The sequence below is a fragment of the Aethalodelphis obliquidens genome, unplaced genomic scaffold (genome assembly GCF_003676395.1).
Source record: "Aethalodelphis obliquidens isolate GAN/ISIS:26980383/991018 unplaced genomic scaffold, ASM367639v1 scaffold5, whole genome shotgun sequence".
Classification (NCBI taxonomy): Eukaryota; Metazoa; Chordata; class Mammalia; order Artiodactyla; family Delphinidae; genus Aethalodelphis; species Aethalodelphis obliquidens.
The window spans coordinates 58,340,945-58,366,370 of NW_020837949.1; the positions used below are offsets into that span (position 1 = coordinate 58,340,945).

General features: G+C 38.8%; 1 protein-coding gene across 1 annotated transcript in view; it reads left to right on the forward strand.

The window, feature by feature from the left end:
• ASB4 (ankyrin repeat and SOCS box containing 4) overlaps positions 1–25,426 on the forward strand; it is a 107,564-nt gene that overhangs the window by 72,675 nt on the left and 9,463 nt on the right. Inside the window, exon 5 of the mRNA XM_027102490.1 lies at positions 15,382–15,872. Within this exon, the coding sequence (XP_026958291.1) occupies positions 15,382–15,872 (491 nt within the window). The remainder of the gene's footprint in view (positions 1–15,381; positions 15,873–25,426) is intronic.

Below are 25,426 nucleotides of genomic sequence, written 5' to 3' on the forward strand. Positions count from 1 at the left end.
TGGGCTCTATGAAAAGAAGTCTGCATCCCAAGGGATGAGAAGCAATAATCGGAGGAGTTGGCTGATAAGCTTTGATATGAAAAAGATTCGCTTCAGGAGATAGAGGGAAATAGTTTGTGATATTTGCTTCCTCTTTTCAGTATGTTTTAAAAAAAATACAGGTAGCTGTTAAAGAAGAAGAAACTGGTTATGAGAACAGACTGTGTGACAAATAGCTTGGTTTAATGACCATTTATAAAGTCAGGCTGTTTTTCTACTCCTTCATTGCCCTTTCTTCAGTCTTGTTTCCTGGATTTGTTTCTCCTTTCCACGTTTAAAAAGCTGGGGGGGCCCAGGGCTCAGTCAGACACGCTTTTCCCATCAAAACTCGCCTTGGTGCTCTTATCTAGTCTCACAACTTCAAATATCGTCAAACAGTGCTCACTCCCAGGTTGGTATCTCCCAGCCTGACCCGCTCCTCTGAACGTCAGCTCACCTATCTGACTATATATAATCCATCTCCACTGGATGTTGAATAAGCATCTCAAGCTGACCATGTCCAGACTGTAACTGTGTTTCCAGTCCACCTTAATGCTCTCTGTCTTAATAAATGGCAACTCTGTTCTGTCAGTTGCTCAAGCCAAAAGCCTAGAAGGGATCTGTGTTGCCTCACTTTCCCTCACACCTCAATCCCAGAAGACCTGTTGATGCTATCAAAATGTATCTCTGGTCTGACCACTGGAAGTGGTATCTCCACTTCAAACCACCCACGATGGGACCACCTTAACCCAAGCCACCTTATTTCTTCTTGGCTACAATAGCAGACTTCCAGTAATTTTCCTACTTTTACATTTTCCTTTTTTATAGTCTACCCTCCGCACAGCCTGCTTGAGTAAGTAATCTTTACAAAAGGTGAATCAGATCATTTCACCCCCCAGTGCTTCCTCCCACATTTAGAATGTAAGTTAAAGTCTTTCCTGTGACCTTCTGTGCCTGCTTGCCTCACCAATGCTAGTTCCTACCGCTCCCTCTGTTACTCACCTCTTTTGATGCTGGTCTTTGCATTTTCTGAACAAATCAAGGTTGTTCTTACCTACCTCAGAGCCTTTTCCCTTGCTGTTTTCCCTTTGCTGGGAAAGCTTTTCTTCATGATCTTCAGGTGGCTTACTTCTTTGCTGCACGAAAGTCACAGCCTTTCCGTGAAAAGCTTCACCTTCTTCCCTCATCATTCTCCATCACTTTACCCAGCTTTATTTTTCTTCACAACATATCACTACCTATAATTTTATCATATGTATATATGTATATACACATAAATATATGAGTTAATTTTTTGTCTATCTTCTTCGCTAGCATGTAAAGTACATGAAGTCAGGGACACTGTCTTATTTACTATGGTCTTCCCAGAGCCTCTAACAGAAGCTGGTACATAGTAGTGTCTCAACAAATATTTGCTGAATGAATGAACGTACCAAGCTCTAGGAACACAAAGACAAATAAAAATTGCATCAGTTCTCAAGGATCTTAAATCAAGGAACAAGACACCCAAACCTGTTGTTCCTTAGCACTCTAGATAAAATTTTTTACAGAGGAGGGACAAGTAGCACAGCCGGGGGGTAAGGGAAGGTTTTCTAGAAGACATGGCACAGGACCTTGAAGGAGGAGTAAAGTTAATTAGTCAAAGAAGAAATTCAAGTCATTTCAGGTCAAGGAAACAACATAAGCAAAGGCACGTAGGTGTTTGCACAGAACTACAGGATGCTCAGTAATTAAAGCAAAGTGTGAGACAAAGGACAGCAGGATAGAAGGCTGGAGAGGTAGGAGCTGGATTTTGAATGGCTTTATCTCTCATGGCGAAAAGCTTAGACTGTATCATATAGAAAATGGAAAGCCGTTACAGGATTTTAAGAGATAGAGCAATATGGTCAGGTATGCATTTTAAATACATTACTGTCAAAATAAATAAATAAATAAATTACTGTCAGAATTATGGAAGATGAATCTGAGCACGTGGTAGCCTATGGGGGAAATGCAAATGTACAAACTAGGCAGTAGTAATAGGATAGGAATTTATAGTGTCAACACTTGGTGACTGATGAAAAGGGGCAGGGGAGTGAGAAAGGAGGAGGACTGGAAGGTGAATTTCTGACTTTCAGTTTGATTTGCTGGAGCCATAGCATTGCTATTTATTGAAATATAGCTTACACGAGTAACAGGAATAAGAAGGGAAAGAGTTTAGTTTAAGACATGGTAAGTTTTAGCGCTCAATGGACTTCCAACTGAATTTGTTCAGAATGCAGTTGTAGATATAGATCTGAAACTCTGGGGTCAGCCCAAGACTGGTCATATAATTTTTAGCAGCTTTTTTGTGGTATAATTCGCTTACGTAAAATTTATCCATTTTAAAGTGTGCAATTCAGTGGCTTTTAGTATTTTCACAGAATTATGCAACCACCACCACAGTTTTAGAACATTTCATCACCCAACAAGAAAACTGTACCTTAGCAATCACCCTCCATTTTCCTTCAACTCGCATTCCCCGCCACCTCAGTCCTAGGCAACCACTAATTTACTTTCTGTTTCTATGAACTTGCCTATTCTAGACTTTTCATATAAATGGAATCATGCAATATGTGGTCTTCTATATCTGGCTTCTTTCACTTAGCATAGTGTTTTCAATGATTTTTGAAGTGATGAAATGAAACAATGTATTAGTACTTTGTTCCTTTTTATTGCTGAATGATATTACATTGTATTTATATACCACATTTTGTTCATCCATTTACCAGTTGCTGGACATGTGGATTGTTTCCATGTTTTGGTTATTATGAATAATGCTGCTATGAACAGTTACATACAAATGTTTGTGTGGACATATGTTTTCATTTCCTTTGAGTAAATACCCAGGAATGCAATTGCAGTGTCATGTGGTAACTCTGTGTTTAACTTTTTGAGGAACTGCCATACTGTTTTCCAAAGTGGCTGTACCGTTTTACATTCCTACCATCAGTGTATGAGAATTCCCATTTCTCCACATCCTGGCGAACACTTGGTACTATCTTTTTTGCTTGTTTCATTGACGTATAGTTGGTATACAATATTATATGTTACAGGTGTATAATATAGTGATTCACAGTTTATTAAAGTTATACTTCTTTTATAGTTATTATAAAATATTGGCTATATTCCCTATACTGTACAATATATCCTTGTAGCTTATTTTACACCTAATAGTTTGTACCTCTTACTCCCCTACTCTTATATTGCCCCTCCCCCTTATACTATCTGTTTTTTTGATCATAGCCATCCTGGTGGGCATAAGGTGGTATCAAACTATGTTTTTTTGTTTGTTTGTTTGTTTGTTTAAACAGAGAACAGGAGTATTTATTTATTTATTTATTTATAAATTTATTTATTTATTTTGGGCTGTGTTGGGTCTTCGTTTCTGTGCGAGGGCTTTCTCTAGTTGTGGCAAGCGGGGGCCACTCTTCATCGCGGTGCGCGGGCCTCTCACTATCGCGGCCTCTCTTATTGTGGAGCACAGGCTCCAGACGTGCAGGCTCAGTAGTTGTGGCTCATGGGCTTAGTTGCTCCGCGGCATGTGGGATCCTCCCAGACCAGGGCTCGAACCCGTGTCCCCTGCATTAGCAGGTAGATTCTCAACCACTGTGCCACCAGGGAAGCCCCCAAACTATGGTTATGATTTGCATTTCCCTGATGGCTAATGACACTGAGCATCTTTTCATGTGGTTATTGACCATTTATGTATCTTCTGTGTACAGATGACTATGTATATACTTTGCCCATTTTTAAATTGGGTTATTTCTCTTTTTACTACTGAGATGTAAGTTATATATTCCAGATACAAGTCCGTTATATATATGATTGTTCATATAATTTTGAGAGCCATCTGTTCATAAATAAAGTGAAAAGAGTAGTTATGACTGCTCAAGGAAGTTACATACAGTAAGAAGTGCAGAAACTGAATGATACCCAAGTGAAACAACACAATTTAGGAATTGAGGAGAAGAGAAATCATATAAATATAATGAAGGAATAGCCAGAGAGGGAGGAGAAAGCATCCCAGGGAAGTTGAAAAAATAGAATTTAAGAAGTGAGTTGTCAACACCATTGGATGCAGCAAAGGAGTGTAGTAAGATGAAGATTGAAAACTGTAGATAGGAATGATCAATTGGAAGCCACTGGTGACCTTTGTCAGAGCAGTGTAGTGGTGAGGACAGAAGGCAGGTTGTGATGGACCAAGGGGATCATAGGTAGAAAGGAAGTGGGTGCAGGAAGCAGAGACCACACTTTCAAGAAGTCTGGCTAAAAAGAGATCAAAAGAAATTGGAAGGTAGTTAAATAGGAGAAAAGGATTGGGAGAAACTTAAGTATGCTTATAAGAGGAGGACAAAAAGTTGATGGAGAGAGAGCTGTTTGCTATGGAGTAAAGAGATATTATTTGTGGAGCAACATTTGACTGTTGGGAAGATGATCAGTCGCAAAGATGGAGTTATTTGTCTTGAACTGGAGGAGAGACCCCTCTTCCCTAACGTGAAAGGGAGAAGGTAAACGTCGCTGTTGAATCAGTCAGAACTGTTGTTTGTTTGTCTTACTGTTACTCACGGAAACTCAAGTCAGCAGCGGTAGAAATAGGTAGTGCTCATCAATATCTAGTTTTCTTCCCCTCCAGGCTCATGGAAGACTTTCTAGTCTAGTCCCCTTGCAGTTCAGCAGGATCATATATCCTTTCTGCCTAATGTAGTGTGAACAGAAGAAATGAGCCACTTCCAGGTTTAGGCAATGTAAAGCCCCCATAGGATATTTAAAACCTGTTTCTCCCCATGATGTTGTGATACTGGAGGAAACCTCAGGTAGAGATGGTGAAGCCAGAAGATCAAGGTAGCTTGGATTCTGAGAGGTCAAATAGAGGACATTGGTTCTGGAACGACAGTAGACAGTGTGAGAGTGAGAGAGAAACTTTTATTGCATTCAGCCACTGAGATCTGAGTGTTGTTACAACACCATAATTTAGTCTATCCTGATTAAATCCTAGCCTAAGGAAAATTTAGAATATATTGGCAATCAAGAAAGAGTTGAAAAACTTCACTAAGGGAAGGATAAGAGATGCAACTGGGCAACAAGAACCCATATTTCAAACTGAGTTCAACAGGGTAGAGGTGTATGAACCTTCAACAGGGAAGCCACTGCAAGAAGGACCAATGAGATATTTGGTAACGGTAATGCAATCTGCCCCAGAAGATTTAGGAATTGTGAGTGCAAATGTGTTGAATGCATCATCTGCAACGGTATTGCAGGGTGATGTCAGGACAGAGATAAAATAAAGACTGAGCCAGATACCTATGTCTTTGTTGAAAATGGAAGAGTGACTGGGAATTTGTGAGATCGCAGATGAAAAGGGATAAAGAGTAACTTCATTGGGTGACATAAACCTTAACTGATGAGGAGTTGTACACAAGGCTGAGAGAGTAATGGTTCAGAAGCACCGCTGTTGATCTAGAAAAAGGTAGCCCTCAACTCCAGACCTTGGAGAATGTGGTTATATAGGGATGGGGCCTTAGGGGAAATGGTGTTTCCTTTAAGATTTCATTTAAGATAAGACTGTGAAAGATACAGGAAAATATATTTGCCAAAGATTGTAGATTGAAAGGGCAAAATTGAAACTAGAACAAAGCAGGCTACTTTGGTGACAGTTAATAACAAACTTGACACTGCACAAAATTGCATCCTTGACAAAGAAGCAGAAGAGAAACAATCGCAGAACTTGCAGGAAAAAAAAGTCCTGAATATGAAAAAAGAAGTATAATCTTTGAATAACAGATGTTTCTAAAGAATGCTTACTGTTAATCATAAGTGAGACGTATGTAAAACTCCTAGTGAGTGCTTGAAAAATAGCAGGCATTATTAATATTTTCATAAAAGAACGCTGAACAACTGTGATTTTACTGCACAAAAGCCTGTGCAAACATGATTTTGAACTGAGGCAGGTGAAGTTCAAGCTGATGGAGATGACGGAATTTCAGACAAAGCAAGTAGCTACTGAGGATTCTAAATTTCTACCTGAAGTTAATAAACTGAAGAAAATTCCTTCTCAAATCCTTACTATTATAGCCCATGATAATGTTTTCTCCAAGTTTCCTTCTGTTCTCATGCATATTGCAGGCCACTATAATCAGTGAGACTAACTACTGTTCACCCTGTTTTAGCACTTTTTCTAAGAAAAGTGTAATTTTTTTTTTTTTTTGCGGTACGCGGGCCTCTCACTGTTGTGGCCTCTCCTGTTGCGGAGCACAGGCTCCGGACGCGCAAGCTCAGCGGCCACGGTTCACAGGCCCAGCCGCTCCGCGGCATGTGGGATCATCCCGGACCGGGGCACGAACCCGTGTCCCCCTGCATCGGCAGGCGGACTCCCAACCACAGCGCCACCAGGGAAGCCTGAGAAGTGTAATTTTTAAAGGCAATGTTAAAAAAGAATGCCATGAGTTATTTACCACTTTTTCACTCATGCATTTGAGGATTGGGGTTTAAAAAATTGTGAGGGGGGCTTTCTTATCAATGACTGTAACTTGATAGTTAGTGGGTGATGAAAATTTTAAGCAAAAAAATATTTTATAGCTTTCAATACATAAAGAAATGTTTCCTTTTTGAATATGACCAAAACTTAAAAACAGGATAAAGAAAAAAATTCCTGTATGAAAACAGGTAATTATGTGGAGATGAAATGGGTAGGTTTGGTTCCTGGTAAAATCAATAAAAAAAAACTGAGCCTAGATATATCTTTAATAAGACATCAACTTTCAACAATAAAAATAGTAAAAGTATACAAATAGGTGAATAAATATAAAGTAGATTGCTTGTTTTACTAAGCATAATACCCTCCAGGTCCATTCATGTTTTCACAAATGGCAAGATTTCATTATTTTTTATGGCAGACTAGTATTCTATTGTGTGTGTGTGTGTGTTTGTGTGTGTGTGTGTGTGTGTGTGTGTGTGTGGGAGAGAGAGAGAGAGGGATGCTTAGTGAAATAAGTCAGACAGAGAAGGACAAATACTGTATGCTTTCACTTACATGTGGAATCTAAAAAACAAAACAAACAAATATAACAAAATAGAAACAGACTCACAGATACAGAGAACCTCCCCTGGTTACCACAGGGGAGGGAGGGGAGAAGGGGTGAAATAGGTGAAGGGGATTAAGAGGTGCAAGCTAGCGGTTATAAAATAAATAAGTCACAGAGATGTAATGTTTACCAAAGGGAATATAGTCAATATTTTATAATAACTTTGTATGGTGTGTAATCTATGGAAATATCGAATCACTGTTGTATACCTGAAACTAATATAGTAAGTCAATTATACCTCAATAAATAAAGGAAGGAAGGAAACTTAACACTATCACTTAACACTATAACAAAAACAAACAAAAAGTAGATTGCTTATAAAGGAACAAAAAACTTGGTGGGCTCCCATTTCTCCATGATGTTCAGTATTAGAAAAAGAGTAGAATGGACTTATGGAATATTTTGGAGAAAATTACCCAAGAATATTATTTTTAATGTGTGATGACAATTAAAAATAGCATCCAATATTTGAGTTCTTAGAAAATATGCTAAAAGGTGCCCTGTCTAAAAAATTTACTAGACACATGACTATTAACTGGATCATGGGATGTATTCATAAAACAATGTTATTTTTGTTTTCCAGTGTCTTTTTAAATTATTCAGAGGGTCTAGTTTCTCCCCTACTGTGGGAGGAAAACTCAGGTGGGTCTGTGTCTTCTCTGGTAACTCTTAGGTACAAAAATTTACATAGTCACTTTAAGTCTCACAAGTCAGTCTCAATTCAAAAGTTGAACATTCAGGGATAATAATTCAAACTTTTTTTTTATTGGAGTATAATTGCTTTAAAATGTTGTGTTAGTTTCTGCTGTACAGTGAAATCAATCAGCTGTCTGTATACCTGTATCCCCTCCCTCTTGGACCTCCCTCCCCCACCCCATCCCACCCATCTAGGTCGTCACAGAGCACCAACCTAAGCTTCCTGTGCTTTATAGCAGGTTCCCACTAGCTATCTATTTTACACATGGTAGTGTATATATGTCAATCCTAATCTCCCAATTCATCCCACCCTCCCTTTCCCCCTCCCTGTGTCCACATGTCCATTCTCTACATCTACGTCTCTATTCCTGCCCTGCAAATAGGTTCATCTGTACCATTTTTCTAGATTCCACATACATGCATTAATATACGATATTTGTTTTTCTCTTTCTGGTTTACTTCACTCTGTATGACAGATGCTGGGTCTATCCACATCTCTACAAATGACCCAATTTTGTTCCTTTTTTTGGCTGAGTAATATTCCATTGTATATATGTACCATGTCGTCTTTATCCATTCATCTGTTGTTGGACATTTAGGTTGTTTCCATGTCTTGGCTATTGTAAATAGTGCTGCTATGAATATTGGAGCACATTATCTTTTCAAATTAGTGTTTTCATTTTCATTAGTTTCTTCATTTTCATATATACCCAGGAGTGGAATTACTGGATCATATGGTAGTTCTATTTTTACTTTTTTGAGGAAACTCCATACTGTTTTCCATAAAGTCTGAACCAATTTACATTCCCGCCAATGGTGTTAATTATAGTTTGCTTGGATATCGGGTAAGATAAGTACACCTTCTTCATCATTCTTCTTTCCTTCTCATTCTTTTACTTTTTTTTTTTACAAAATTGATTTGTTCTTTACTCTTTGAAAATTATGTAAAAAATGTTTGAATTACATTGAATTTATAGGTTAATTCAGGAAGAATTTCCATCCTTATACTATTGAATCTTTCTATCCACAAACATAGCAGAACTTTCCATTTAAGTTCTTTGCCTTCAGTAAAGGCATTTTCTCCACAAAGATCTTGTTTATATCCTAAAAAATAAATATGGAAAACACAAACAATTCAATGAAAAATGGGCAGAGGCTATGAATAGGCAATTCATACAAGTGGAAATCTTGTTGCCCCCATAGACATATGAGAAAACACTACTGATAACCAGGGGAATGCAGATTAAATCAAAATATCACTTCGTACCATCTAATTGGGAAACATTAAACAGTGTGACAATACAAAGTGTTGGAAATGATGCTGAACCTTTAAACTGTACCGATTGACATTTGAATTGACACAACCACTGATGAGTATAATTTAATGTAATTGAAAATGTTTGTATACTACTACCCACTAATTCGGTTTCTCTCTCTAAAGAAACTCCTGCATGATTTGAAAGGTATTTGTTATTATGAAAAAGCTAAAACAACTTAACTGTCTTTAGTAGATGAATGGCTAAACTGTAGTTTAATTATGCAATGTAATACTGTTCAGCAGTTGAAATGAAAAAATCATCTCTCTGCTCAAAAACATAATGTGGCTGGTAAAAACAGGTTGCAAAAGTGAGTACAACTTACATGGTTTTTAAGAACACAAAATAATGGTATATAAGTTACTTATGGATGCATATGTGAGTAATAAAAGAACAAAAATTTAAAGGGAATGACAAAGTCAACTTTAGAATAATAATTATCTCTGAGGAGAAAGAAAGGGAGGGAATAAAAGAGAAATGGGCTGGTTTTTTCCTGTAAAATTTTATCTTGGAAAACCAAAGAGAATATGTCAAAGATTAATATCTGTCAAATATGGGTATATAGATGTCTGTTATATTTTCTGAGATTTTCTGTATTTTTTTAATTCTTTCATAATTTGTAAAAAATCTTAGATTTAGTGCTGATGTAATAACAGATATTTAGATGTAGTAACACAGTAGATTTCTAACCTAACTGCATTTTACATATAAACGCAAAATACTTTTGAATTGTAAATAAATATGGAAATTTCCAGAAATGCAACTATGCTACAAATCAAGGCAAAACCAGACCAAAATTTATTTCCTCATTTTGGAATACCATTCATTACGGCAATGACATCTGTGGTATTTGAATTACAATACAAAACACCTGTGTCAGTTCAGTGACGTAGCTGCTAGGAGTCTACATATGGATTCAAGCAAATAAGCATTTCATTGTGTCATCTAGTATAGTCAATAACACATTAAAATTTACACTATATCATTGCAATTTATATTATTTGTGGCAATCATAACTATGTAGCTAAAATTATTAGAAACTACTTTCATTCTGCCTTTACATGTTAGCTAGGCATTGGGTTTATTTTTAAAAGATTATGTATGAAGGTAGATGATATTATTTCTCGACTTCATCGCGGAGCACTTCATCGAGAGCACTGGTCTGGGCTCGTCCTCCATCTCCCCACTGACCTCCCCACTTACACACAGGCTCTGTGAGAAATCAAGTTCATTAGGACAGGGAGGGAGGCAGGGCGGGCTTAGGGATGAAGTAAAGATGTGGATTCCCTGAGTCTGGGAAGATGGAGAGGTGACAGTTTCTCCAGAGACCTGCCCCCACTCTCACGTAGCTTTTGACGTGACAGAACTGTGAGGGAATGTGGATACTTTGAAGAGGATGCCTCTGAGGGCCAACTCTTAGGATGTAGGGAGTAGCAAAGCCCAGCAGAGGGAGCCACATGATGACTGATCTCGGAAGATCAGCCAAGCCAACAAATGGGCACTTGGAAGCAGTTTCATTTTATTGGGGAAGAGAAGTAAGGAAATGTGAGGTCTCATAACTAGGATTCATGAAATTAATTCTCTCTGTTGGAGGGTAATGAATGGATACTATCATACAGTACAGAAGAACAGAAAAAATTGAATGTTGACTGGCACTGTGTCCCTATATTCCTGGCTTCAGGAGTATCACAGTACCATTTCTGTGGCCAGCATCCACTCTTTCTGTGCAATTCTTATCCTATGTCCCCTTTTCATCATATTCTCAGTGCAACCAAATCTCTGTCTCCTTTGCCCACAGATTAAATCTGAAAAGTTCTTGTTCTTTATCAGGCAATGAAAATGAAAATTTTTCTCCATCTAATTTGCAACCATTTCAGACTAGTTCTGGAGTCCATCTTGCATAAATTAGAAGGTTCATGAAGGGCCTTCTCTCACTAAAATTTACTTTACCCCAGAAATAATTTACCCGTCTTCCCTAAAATGAAAATTGCTACAAATTTTGTGGGGGCATAGTTTACAGAAATGTAAAGAAAACTTTTTAGAGAAACAGACCATGTTCCTACATGAAAAGACTCTATGCTATAGGAATATCAATTCTTCCTAAATCAGTAAGTACACCACAATAAGTTCCACATGAATTAAATGTTAAACATTTTTTAAAATCTATTAAAAATCCAATTATAATTAATCTGGATAAGTTATGAAACCTCTGAGAGGAGTAGGACATTCTAATACCAAAAACAAAAGCAAAAACAAAAAAACAAAGGGAGAATTTGACCATATAAAGTTTACATTGTTGTATTAAAGAAAAATCAAAATAAACTGGATAAAAAATGTATACCAATTATGAGAGCATAGGCTTAAATATTATTTTAATGAATGACACATATAAATGTAAACAAAGCAGAAAGGCTTCAGAGTATAAAAGGACAAAAATTTGGACAATAACTAAAGAAGAAATGCTACTAGTTAATAATTACAAAGTGTTCAAACTCTAATAAACAAATCAATTCAAATGAAAAGAAAAAGAGAGACCATTTTTTACTTCCAAATAGCAAACATATTTTTTAAATTGTGTAACTACATACTGGTGAGTAAAATAGCACTCATGCATCAATGAGAGCTGTATATAAATATAGAGAGATATAGATAAATATAACTTTCCTCAATTATTCATAAAGACCCTTAAAATAACTCAGATATTTCAGCTTAATGACTCTATTTTGGGGGAATTTATGCTAAGGAAATAATCCAAAGATTTACACACTAATGTATCAATTGTAGCATTAGTCATAAGATCAAAACTTTGGAAAAAAGTCTTCACATCCATCAGGAGGGTAAACTCACTATGGAATATTATGTCATTATTTTAAAATGATATTTTAAATGATAATATAACAATATGGAAATGTTTTATAATAGTAAATAAAAAGCAATATTTGTTTAATAAAAATATTAAAATATGTCTAACCTAATTGTTAATTAGGGAAATAAATATTCAAACAGTGAGATATCACTATGCACCCATCTGACTGACTAAAATTAAATAGAATGAAAATACCAAATGTTGATAAGAACCCTCACACATGGCTTATGGGAGTGTAGACTGGTACAACACCTATTTGATACCATCTAATGACGCTGAAGATAAGCACACCCGATGACCCAGCAATTCCACTCATAGGTATAGCACCCCGTGAACCCTGCCCATGAGCACCAGGGTACAAGAATGTACAAGAATACTCATGGCAGCAGTGTTTGGAATAGTCTGAAACTGTAAATGTCTGTCAGTAGTAGTATTACTTGTACTGTGAGATAGAACACAATAAAATGAACAAACAAGAGCTAGACATCGCAACATAGATCATTTTCACATAGTGTTGAGTGAAAGAAGCAAGTCATGAAAGAATATGTGTTGATTATTACATTTATATAAAGTTGGAAAATAAGTGAAACTAAACTATCTTGTTTAGAGGTATATACAAGGGTGGTAAAACTATAAAGAAATTCAAGGACATGATTATCATAAAAGTCAGAATAATATTACCTCCAGCAGGATGGTGGAGTTGTGAGGTGGAAGGATAGATTGGACAGTAGAGGGCTTTTCCGGGTCAGGGAGTGTTTGATTTCTGGACCTGGGATGTGATTACATCGGTGATAGCTTTACAATATTTTTTAAACTGCACATATATATTTTTATATATTATGTAATGCATGTTATATATTATGGGTTGAATTGTATCGCCTCCCTTCCCCCCAAAAGAAGATATGTTGAAGTCCTAATGCCCTGCAACTCAGCATGTGACCTTGTTTGGATATAGGGTTGTTGCAGCTGTAATTAGTTAAGATGAGTAGAGCAGGATGGGTCCCTAATGCAGTATGATTGGTGTCATAAGAAGGCAGCCATGTGAAGACACAGAGACACAGAGAGAACCATGTGAAGATAGAGGCAGTCCTTGGAGTGATGCATCTACAAGCCAAGGAACACCAAGGGTTGATGGACATCACCAGAAGCAAGGAGGCAGGCATGAGACAGATTCTCCTTTAAAACGCTCAGAAGTAGCCACTCTCATCAACACTGTAATTTCACTACCAATCTCTAGAACCGTGAAGAAATTTCTGTTGTTTGTGGTACTACTTTGCGGTACTTTGTTATGGCAGCTCTAGGAAACTAATACATTGCATTTTCACATTAAAAAAATATTTTTTTAAGTTCCCAAGAATTTATGTTTATGGTCTCTAATTTCTTGAATGAATCACAAAATCTAAAATAGAAAAGTAGTCAAATCATCCTACTTTATGTAGTCCCTGGAAAAGTTACACTCAAAGCCACAATTCAAAAATAAGGCTCTCCTATTCAGAAAAGGAAACTACGCAGTATATCTAGTTGTAGCAAGAGGTCAGGGATCCATTGTAAATGTCCAAGTACATTAAAAAATAAAGGACGTGGTTACTTCCAAGTTGGCCTATAAAATTTTCATCCTGACCCTTTGATTCCCTTTCTTACTGGAAATTCTCCAGCATCTGAAGTGACCCTGCATTAGCTTCTGGGAAGACATTCTTATTCATCGCATTTCACTCCAGAGCAAAGAAGTGCTGACCTGAAGGGAGATGTGACCCAGAACTTCTCCAGGGTGGAATACTGATGAACACAGAGGGCAGATTGTTGTGAGGGATGAGTTTTACTTATAATTCTGCTTCCTGAAAGTTAGGAGCAGAGATAGGCTCTGAGTTTACAGAGCAATGTGCTTTCAGAAACCTCACTGAGGGGTGGCTTTTTTCTGACACCGAGTAAGCTTGTAGGAGTATTGCCTTTCTTAAATGTGTTCCATATGATCACAGGGTGCCATAAAAAAGGGCATAAAGGAACAACACACAGAGAGCAGATTTTTTAAATTAACAAAATGCAACATTATTTCTCTGTTACTTTCAAGTTTTCAAATATCCAAAGAGAGCAAAGTACAGAAAAAAATTTTTAGGAAAATAATGACGTAGAATAGCACAGTGGTGAGAGATTTTGAAGCCAGGCTGTCTGCTTTCAAACCTCTGTTCTGTTGCTTCTTAGCTTGGTATGGTTATTAGTCTAAAAACAAATTTCTTCATCTGTAAAATTAGGCAAAAAATGTACCTCCTGCAAAGGGTTGCTAGGAAGATTCCATGAGGCAATATGTGAAAAGCATGTAGCTCAGAATGTTGTACATGGCAAGTGCTTAATAAATATTAGTTGCTGGCATAATAATAATAATGATACTAATAAAAGTATTTCCAGATTTATACTTGAAGTAACTATAAAAATTTCCAGTAGAATTGATCACAGAATAGGCCCCCTGGGGTCACTTAGCTCACCCCAATTAAACTAGGCTGAGAAGGAAAATTTCAGCTTCTCAAGTTGACCATTCTAGTAGTTAACTTCCCTATCAAAAAATAAAATTCACTCAGTTTCCTGGTCTGTTAGATAAGTGGGTTGGATTAAATAATTTCTAAGGAGATTTCCAAGCACTAATAATCTGTATTTCTAAACAGCATTTGTCAACCATAAATTGGACATGTTACATACAGTCTTTAATTGTCTTTCTTTTAATGAGTAGTTTATTTTACTAGCTTCTATCCCTTTCCTTTCAAAATATGACCCTTAGTCTAGTTTGGTGGTCAAAGTGTTTTGTGTTTTTTGTTTTTGCCCCAGTTGTATTCCAAAGGAGCCTCACAGACTTCGGCAGCTTAATATTGTCAGTGTTCAGTCAGAGGGCTGAGCAATTTCCATACCACTGAAGTTCCCTTGGACCAAACATTTAGGTTTAGTTCCCTTGAAAGAAAAGAAAAAGATGATTTTGAAGAAATCTCATCAAGAGACTGAAGACTTTTAAAGCCACATGTATGAACCTCCAAGATTGTGATATAACCTTCATTTTTAATGATACTTGCTTGGTTATCGGAATCACTTTGTATTTCCAAATCCACCTAGGGGTAGGAACTATAACTCTAGACAGTGCTCCAGCCTCCCAGCCGAAATCGTTTGCTCTCAGGCCCACTCTCCCATCACCTCAGTACATTTACTGGTTGTCCAGGAGGTGGCGCTGTTGTTTCAAAGCAGTGGCTTCCATGGGGTCTAGAAATGGAACTTGGAAAAATGGGTGGTATACCGCGGAAGAGGTTCAAAGGGAAGCAGCGAGAAAAGGCCTGTTTAATGAACGTTGTGGAAAATGACAAAATATGTTTAAATAATTGTCTTCCTCATTCTCCCTTTCTAGGGGCGAATGTGAACATGAAGACCAACAACCAGGATGAGGAGACGCCTTTGCACACGGCTGCCCACTTCGGCCTCCCGGAGCTGGTGGCCTTCTACGTGGAGCACGGGGCCATAGTGGACAGTGTGAACGCCCACATGGAGACCCCACTGGCTATCGCAACCTACTGGGCCCTCCGCTTTAAAGAGCAGGAGTTCAGCAGGGAGCATCACCTCATTTGCCGCATGCTGTTGGACTACAAGGCCGAGGTCAACGCCCGGGATGACGACTTTAAAACTCCGCTCCACAAGGCAGCCTGGAACTGTGACCACGTGCTCATGCACATGATGCTGGAAGCTGGCGCAGAAGCCAATCTCATGGATATCAATGGCTGTGCTGCCATCCAGTATGTGCTGAAGGTCACCTCCGTGCGACCTGCCGCCCAGCCTGAGATCTGCTACCAGCTGCTGTTGAACCATGGGGCGGCTCGAATATACCCTCCACAATTCCACAAGGTGAGGCTGCGTCCTAGGGCACCAAGTGAAGAACTGGGTCGTCAGCAGGGTAATGGGGACGCAAAGGGTGGCTTGGTCTGAAATCTCCAAGTAACTCAAGCTTGTTTGAGGCTTGAGTCTTTGGGCTGCCTCTGACCCACAATCTGACATTCCATTTACACATATAACCCTAGCTATCTCGTCCTAGTCCAAGTTTGTTTGAAATCTGGGGCTGAGAGCAAAGAAGGAGAGCAAGATAGTAGATAATTTTCCATGTCTTGTGTGAACACCAGCGAACTGGTAGTGGCTTCCTGGGGGACTGAGTGAAAAAGATCAGAAGGCCACTTTATGTCTGCAGGAGAGGTGAACGGTGTGGACGCAGGCCTTGCCGTCTCTTAAGCAGAATGTTTGCTCTAAAGATGATTGAGCCTGCTCTGGAATTAGTTTGTAGACATGAAAGGGCCACTCGGTTTTCTGGTTTAATGAAAGCTAACATTTATTAAGAACTAATAGTCATATTTATTATAATGAATTCTATTTATTAAGCACACTGTTATAAGCATTTTACACTTCTTAATTTAATTTATTTAATTCTGTAACAATCTGATAAGGTAAATAATATCATCATCCCTATTCTATAGAGGAGGAAACTGAGGCACAGAGTAGTTAAGTAATTTGTCTGACCTCACACAGAGGCAGTGCCAGTATTCAACCTTGGTTCATTTGGTGCTAGTGTTTAGCTTTATAGTATGACACTGCACAGCCTTTATTTTAAACAGTATTTAATGATAATCTCTAATGGGCTAGCAGGGACCAGATATTACCAATACTGGCATGACTAAGACATGGTAACTATCCTCAATTAGCTTAGGAGCTAGTGAGAGAGACAGACACACAAAGAGATAACTTTAATATTCCGTGGTAAATGACAAGGTAGAGGAATAAAGGGTTCTCTAGGCACATGGAAGAGAGAGTTTTGCATTAGGTTGATGACGGTCATTAATTTGGAAACCAAAATGCATTTCACCTTAAATAAAGAAATCAAATGATAATTTACCTAGGATCTCACTCATTTAAAAATAATTAATTAACACGTAACGTAGCAGAGGAGTTTTATGTATAAACCAGCTAACTAATGTAGGGTCACAGAAAGCTAGTTGATAGAAGTTTTACTAAATTCACAGCCAAGTTCTACCTCCTACCTTGGTAAAATGTCAGAGACTTGTCTGAAGTCCTGCAGTGTGAAGTTTAGTTGAAAGAAAAGTTCCACTAAAGAATTTAAGGGGAGAGCACTCAGAAAATTCCAGATAGACAACCCACAGAAAGTTCCAATGTAGACATGATGAGTTCAATGATTTATGTGATCTCAGTAAGGAATTTTCTCTTGGTTGTCAGTATTTTAATGAAAGATTAAGTAATTTTTTTCCTTAAAATTTTATGTAATACTCATAATGTCCTGGAACTTTAATTTTATAGAAAATTTCGAAAGATTATGTTGATTAGGAATAGGATAACAAATAATAGTGTTACAATAATGTCCTTTGTTGAGCTCTAAATAGGCTTCTACATATTATTTAATTTTATTTTATAATAATCTCTGAGGTAGGGGCTGGCATTATCCTCATTTAAAAGGTGATAGAATTCAGATATTTTCCTAAAGTCACACAGAGTAAGTGGTCAAGTTCATTCATTCATTTATTTAACAAGTATTCACTGAGCACTACTTTGTGCCAGGAACTGTTCTAGGAGTTGGAGATAGAGCAATGAACCAAACAAAGGCCTTCATGGAAGACACTTTCTAGTGGGAGACAGTGCGAAAAACAAAACAACAAACTAATAAATATACTCTGATATGGTAAGTGCTATGGAGATGTAAAGCAAGGTAAAGATAATAATAGAATGTGGGCTTTCTTTGGTGTTTATATATGTGCTGTTTTACAAAGGCTGATTAGAGAAGACGAGGATATGAAGGAGCAAGTCATGTGAATAGCTGGGGGTGGGCAGGGGTGGTGGTGGGGGGAGCATTCTAGATATAAGGAAAACCAGGTGCAAAGGTCCTGAGGTAGGAGAGGACTAAACATGTCTGAGGAAGCCAGAGTGCCTGAAGTGGGGTGAGAAAGGTGGAGGAGAAGTCAGAGAAGCATGAGGGTGATTTGCAGACCATATATATGACCCTGTAGACTGTGCTGATATCCTTGGTTTTTTATTCTGAATGAGAGAGTAAGTCACTGAAGGATTTTGAGTGAGGGAGAAAAAAGTCTGATTTATGTTCCAAAAAGTTCCTTTTGACTGCCTTTTGGAGAATAACTCTACGAGGGAGAGGGGCAAAGGTAGTACAGTTATCTAGATAAGAGATAAGGGTGGCTTAGACCCACAGTGGAAGTGGGGTAGAGAGAGAGGAGAAGTGACCAGAGGACTGGGCTATGGGGCACTCCAACTAGAGTTTGGGTAGATGAAAAGGAATCAGTGAAGGAAACTGTAGAAAGTCCTTGAGCTAGGAGGAGAATCAAGATGGAATGTTTTCCTGGAATCCAAGCTAGAACATGAGGAAGGAAGATATGGAATCAGCTGGGTTGAATATAGGTGGCATTTCAAATAAGATGAGGGCTAAGAAGTTGCCATTGGACTAGACAACATGGATTTTATTGGGAACCTCAACAAGAGTTATTTTGGTGGATCACTGGTGAGAAAAGGTTAATTAAAGTGGATTCAAAGGAAAAAGGGATAAAAGGAAGTGAAAACAGTGAGGGGTTTGAGGCATTTTCTTGTAATGCAAGAGTAGCTAGAAGGGAATGATGGCTGATATGTTTGTTGGCTGATGGGAGTGTTCTAGGAAGGGGAGAAAATTTGCTGCAGGTAATTATTGGAGCGCCATCTTGAAGATGGGATCTAGTGCACAAATGGAGGTGTTGGTCTTAGTAACACAGACAGTCCATCCATCATAGCAGGAGGGAAGGCAGCGCCTGTGTGCCCAGATGCAGGGCTGTTGGTAGATATGTTAATAAGAGTTTATATAAGTACTCTTATGATTGCTTCTATTTTCTCAGTAAAGAATGAGAAGTGGTTGGAGAAGAGGTTTGAAGACTTAAGGGCAAAGGTGAAGGTGTGAGATGTTTACCTTGGGGAGCAAATGGACTTGGGAAATGTAATAGGATTGCTGGGTGGCTCAAGCCCATTAAAAGTTAATAGTCATATGTTTGATTCAGAATGTGGTCTGTCTGACTCCTGAACCTAAGCCCTTAGATTTAGCAGTTTCTGCTGTGTTTTATGACATTGCCCAGGAAATGTATTTAAACCTAAAGGATCACAACACAAGAAAAGACCTAAAGAGGTCATTTTGTTTAATTCTCAAGGCTCTAGGCAGAAATAGTGCTCTTGTTCTATTTGCAAATCTCCATGAAGGCAGATTCTACAGCACTCCCTTCCTTGGGTGTCTCTTTGATTTTGGAACACCTCCCCCTCCCACCCCTGAGCCCCTCCTGAGTCCCTCCCACTTTTTTTTCTTTTTGGTAAATATTCGAAACTAATCCTCTGCTTCTTATTCCTGACCTGGAATAACTCCTATGCATCCCATTAAATCCTTAAATCTCCGTATCAGTTTGTACCTAAGGCTTCTCTTTTTTCCCAAACCAAATTTTATATTTCTCCCAAGTCTTTAGCTGTTACTTGTTTTTGCCTCTGGATCTTGGTCAAGGTATGTCTGAAAAGGTCGAGAATTAGGACAACGCTTAACCCTTATATTTTCTCTATAAATTTTGAGGAAAGACTGCTACCTAAATGGCCTGAAAAAATATTCATGAAATCTACTGTTGAAGGTAGTTGTTTGACCTCAGTTGTTAATTCTCACCTTCCTTGCAATTTTCTCATTGATCAGTAGGCTTTGGAATTTTAAAATACTTTTTCATGCTAAGGTTGGATCGAAGGAATATTTTCTTACTTGAACTGTTATACATATTTCAGCCTTAGAAATAAAATCAAATGGTTATATTCTATGAAAAATTCAGCAACTTTTATTTAAAGTACAGTGATCCATAGCTTTTAGCTATGAATATCTACTGCTTAGTTTGCATCCATTTTCTGGATCATACACACTGGTATCTAGATTTGGCTGAAACAATAGATATTAACAATCTCTAGAGTGAGTATACAACCCAGCATTTTAAATTACATATGAAGGGCTTCCCTGGTGGCGCAGTGGTTGGCAGTCTGCCTGCCGATGCTAGGGGACGCGGGTTCGTGCCCCGGTCTGGGGGGATCCCACATGCCGCGGAGCGGCTGGGCCCATGAGCCATGGCCACTGGGCCTGCGCATCCGGAGCCTGTGCTCCGCAACGGGAGAGGCCACGGCAGTGAGAGGCCTGCGTACCGCAAAAAAAAATAAAATAATAAAAAATAAAAATAAATTACATATGAAATGGTCCCTATTTAAAAATTTTACCTCTGCTTTATCACTCATAACTCATTCATTCTAGACTTGCCATGCTATGCATGTCAAGAATAGAGAAGCATGGAATTTGGAGGGGGATGTCAAACAAATTTGGGTCCTGCCACTCACCTAAGAGTGTGATTTTGAATAAATTACTTGCTTCTTGAGCCTAAATTTCCTTCCCTGTGAAATGGATATACTCTTATGCCTTGGCAATAATATGCAGACCAGGTCCTTCACTAGAAAGAAATTAATGTTACTCATAGCACACCACAGATATACTCAGAGCCCAGAGGATGGTGCCAAACATTTTCTTACTCTTTCTGGAGTCACTGTCAGTCCTCACAAAGTCTCCCCGCCAATTCCTCACCTCAGCCTTCATCCTGCATCTATAAATATCTCTTCCTTGGACTACCTCCCCTTTCTTCTCTACCCACATCTCACTAGAGTGGTCATTCTTCATAGTGGGACTTCTAGAAGACAATCGATCTCTTTCTAATACAGCTCACTTCATAATGCATAATTTTGTGTATATTTATGCTGTAAAGCTACCTTCCTTCCAGGGAAGAGGGTAGAGAAGGACAGAGGGCATGGATAATAATATCCTTCTCCTAAGGTTGTTCTGAGAATGAAACAAGATAATATTTAAGAAGTGTTTACCATGACTTCCCTGGCTGTCCAGTTGTTAAGACTTCACCTTTCAATACAGGGGGTGCAGATTCAATCCCTGGTTGGGGAGCTAAGATCCCACATGCCTCACGGCCAAAAAAGCAAAATATAAAACAGAAGCAATATTGTAACAAATTCAATGAAGACTTTAAAAATGGTCCACATCAAAAAAATCTTTCTTAAAAAAAAGGAAGTGTTTATCATTTCTGGTCATGGCAACCTGTAAACAAAAGATGACTATAACTGTTATCATTACATATCTGTTGAGCAGTAGAATCCGTGCTCCTGGGCCTGGTTTACCCACAGGGGCCTTTCCAACCAGGAGAGACAATGTGTGAGAATGCCCAGAGATTAAATGTTGAGTTTTACTCTGAATCCCCCTGGTGGTTGACTATGGATGAAACAGGTCTCTGCAAAAGTAAGTAAAAGACCCTCTCCCCATTCCCCTGTAAGAGCCACTTAAGGGTTTAGGCTGCTGCTATCCTCCCCAGGAGCGTGCTGCTGGTGGGGTGGAGCCACAGGTGACTCTGGACTGTGGAGCGTGAGGCTGGTCCTGGAGGCTTGCTTCCTCCTGGCTCACAGGTGAAGGGAAGCGGCTCCTGCAAGGCTCCGCATGGGGCTGCTGATCTGGAGAACAGCAGTGGTCAAGCTAGGAGCGCACCTGCCTCCCCTTCCGAAGACGTTCCCAAGGGTGTTCATCGTTTCTCCCTCATCAGTTTTAGAGTCAACGTGGTCTTCACCAATCAGGAAGGATCTTTAAAGTTCCCAACCTCAAACAATTGCTTCCTCAAAGACATGCCCTCTGCCTGATTCCTAAAGATTTCTTTCACTTCCTTGCCAAACTTACTTGGCTAGACCTCTGGTATAATAGAATGAAAGCACTTCCTTCTGGGATTGGAGAGCACAAGCATTTGAAAACTTTACTTTTAGAAAGAAATCCTATCACAATGTTATCTGTGGAGCTGGGGAGTGTAACTATATTAAAAGCACTGAACTAGAGACATTGCCTTCGTGAACCCCTGCAGCTTATTGTGCACAAAGGATTGGTAGCTATTCTGGCCTCCCTGTGGCTCTGGGCAGCAGAACACCCCTCCCCTGGAGATGCAAGTTCTTGAGGTTTGTGGGACAATTATGATGAAAAACTGCATTGAAAGTGAAGTTAGTGCTTTTTAAAGACGTGCCAGACTAGGGGCAATAGGCCTTTAAATGGATTTTCTGTTCCTGCAAGAAGTCTTGCAAATGTGAGGAAGGCCCCGGGTCCTGTTCACAAAGGCAGTTCTCTGAGAGATAACGGCGAGGAGGGGTAGGAACAGGGGCTTAGTAACCATGGATATGAATTCTAGCTTGGCCATTTACTTGCTGTGTGATTTTGAAGTCCCTTAATCTCTCAGATCCAAGAGAAAATGAAGAGAAAAATATCAACTTTTCAGGATTGTCTGAGGAGTGAGTAAGACATGTAAATCACTGAGACTAGTAGGTGCTCAACAAAATCATTTCCTTTCCTCCTCCTCCCAAAATGTACTCTTGGTCCATTGTAGGAGTCTTTCCTACCAGCCTTACTTTGGTGGCTCTACTCTCCTGTAGAATAGTATACAATTATGTGTTCCAGGGAACACTCTATCCACAGTTACCATCTTCTCATTCAGTTCTGTTTTGCTCCTCTGAGCTCCTCTAGGTTGGCTGTATGCTAAAGAGATTTAAGATTCAGTTGGCTACTGGTGGATGGTTGGTACTTTAAACATTTTTGTTGCTACCCAATAGACTATATAACAGAACTGGCCCCCTTCCAAAGGAAAACTAAAGAAAAACTATTCAATTTACTATGCAGATGCTATAAAGTGATTTAGAACAACTACTTCACAACCCGACTTTCCAATGAGAAAGTCATCTTTACGCAAGTAAATGACTGACTCATTTATCCAGAAGATAAAGTGATTTGTTCTCTTGTGGATGGGGAATTCAGTTTCCTTATTTACAAGGAACAAGGTCAGAGCTGAAGATGCTGTCTTCCACATACAAAGCAAATTTGTAGAGGGTGTATTTCACTTAAAGCTGATGTATAAATTACATAAGGGAAAAAAAAAGAATTATAGGGTCTGCAATTGCTTTTCAAGGTACAAAAGGACATTTGATTTTTTTTTCTCTCAGCATAATTCAGAAGGAAGTGACACCCCAGGAACCGAGATTGGGTTTTCTTGTAGAGCAAGAAAGACGTTTTTCTAGGGGAGGGAAAGGTATGTGAAAATTTCGGGGAGGTAAAGATGATTTCTGCCGTTGAACAGTTCTGTATATGAAGCCCAGGGTATAAGCAGTCTCTTTGATCATAAAGTACCTTTCTGCACACAGATATATCAATATAAAAGGGCAGAGGTAGCTTTAGATTTTCTCTGGTGAAGTGGCTTACAGGTGGCACTTGCACTGGAAGGGTGGCAGGGAGATTTATCTTGAATCTGTTTTCTAATTTATGCTTTTAGGGGTCAGATGATGAGGGGAAGGGTCTTAAGGTCTCTCCAGTTGCCACCACTACCTTTTGTCCAATTGTTCTTCTAGGAGGGGAGAATAGAGACCCCAGAGATGCACAGAAGGTGAAGGTCATTGAGCCTTTTCTGTTTCCCAGGTTTACAAAGAAGCAGCAGAAGCTTCTGCCTTCTGAGTCCACCAGTCCTTCCTCATTTGATAGTCAATGTTCCTGGGAGTCATCATAGGGTGATTATTTAGAGTTTGCTGTCTCTTAAGGGTCTCTTTTTGTTGTTGCCTGGTGAAATAATTGCTGAGGCCTGAAGAAGGCATGATCAGCTGTCTTCGTTCTGGAAGCTAGGCGTGTCGGTTAAGAGAGCTGGGAGTGTCAGGCTAAAAGGAGCCTTTCCTGCTGTGAGAACCGTCTTCTGTCAGCAGAAAATTTGCTAGTCAGTGTCAGCAAAACCTAATGTGGCAGTGGGAGCTTTGGACTTTGTGCATCTGAAGACTGAAGGTTAAGAACTACTCAATTTTTTTTATCCTAATGAAAGGTTATCTCCAGGTGATATATGGAGTGTGCCAGGTGCAAATTGAAGCACCATATGTGTGAAGTTGGGCTCCTGAACTATGAATGAATTATATTCCTGTATACATAACTTGGTTTGAACTGTTTCTGAATAGGGGCTGGGAATAGGGTTGCCAAACAAAATACAGGATGCTCTATTAAATTTGAAATTCATCACTAATAAGTAATTTTTAGTATAAATATGTCCCATGCAATATTGGGGCCATATTTATACTAAAAATTATTTGTTGTCTGTCTGAAATTCGAATTTACCTGGTAACCTATATTATTATTTGCTAAACCTGGAAACCCTAGTTGAGAAGTAAATAATGTGTTACAGGAGGAGAGTAACTTTTAGGCACACCTCCTCTGTGTACAAGGTTTTGGCAGGAAGGGGGAGGTAAGGAATACCTAGGGACAGATTACCTGTATTGGGTAAGTGGGCAATGTGTCTTTAAACATAACCAGTGTGGTTTCCATGAAGAGTGAGTGTAGCCCGGGAATTAATGCAGAGCACAGGTCAGTTTTCTGAGTGGACACTTAAACCATGTGCAGAGCCTCATTACAAGCTTCTGACTTTCCCATGCTCTCTGTTTTCAAAATTCCAGTACAAGTATATTCTTGATTCAGGCCTTGGATTAATTTCAGCTGTCATCTCTGTCCTGGTAACTCTTAAATTTAAATCTTCATTTTGGATTACTCATCTGATTTCCAGCATACTTTTCAACATGGCTCATCCTTCTAGAAAGAATATATCTGGAGGTCTTTAGAGAAGGATGTGTATAGAGGTCTGATGGATGCTATTTTCATATAATTAGCAACATCTTTGCATTAGAAAGGGAATTATTTCGAACTTTCAACAAAATCCAGCCTATAATTACTATAATGATAATAGTAAAGAGTCGGATTTTTTTAACATCTTTATTGGAGTATAATTGCTTTACAATGGTGTGTTAGTTTCTGCTTTATAACAAAGTGAATCAGTTATACATATACATATGTTCCCATATCTCTTCCCTCTTGTGTCTCCCTCCCTACCACCCTCCCTATCCCACCCCTCTAGGTGGTCACAAACCACTTAGCTGATCTCCTTGTGCTATGCGGCTACTTCCCACTAGCTATCTATTTTACGTTTGGTAGTGTATATATGTCCATGCTACTCTCTCACTTTGTCACAGCTTACCCTTCCCCCTCCCCATATCCTCAAGTCCATGCTCTAGTAGATCTGAGTCTTTATTCCTGTCTTACCCCTAGGTTCTTCATGACCTTTTTTTTTTTCTTCTTAGATTCCATATATATGTGTTAGCATACGGTATTTGTCTTTCTCTTTCTGACTTACTTCACTCTGTATGACAGACTCTAGGTCCATCCACCTCACTACAAATAACTCAATTTCGTTTCTTTTTATGGCTGAGTAATATTCCATTGTATATATGTACCACATCTTCTTTATCCATTC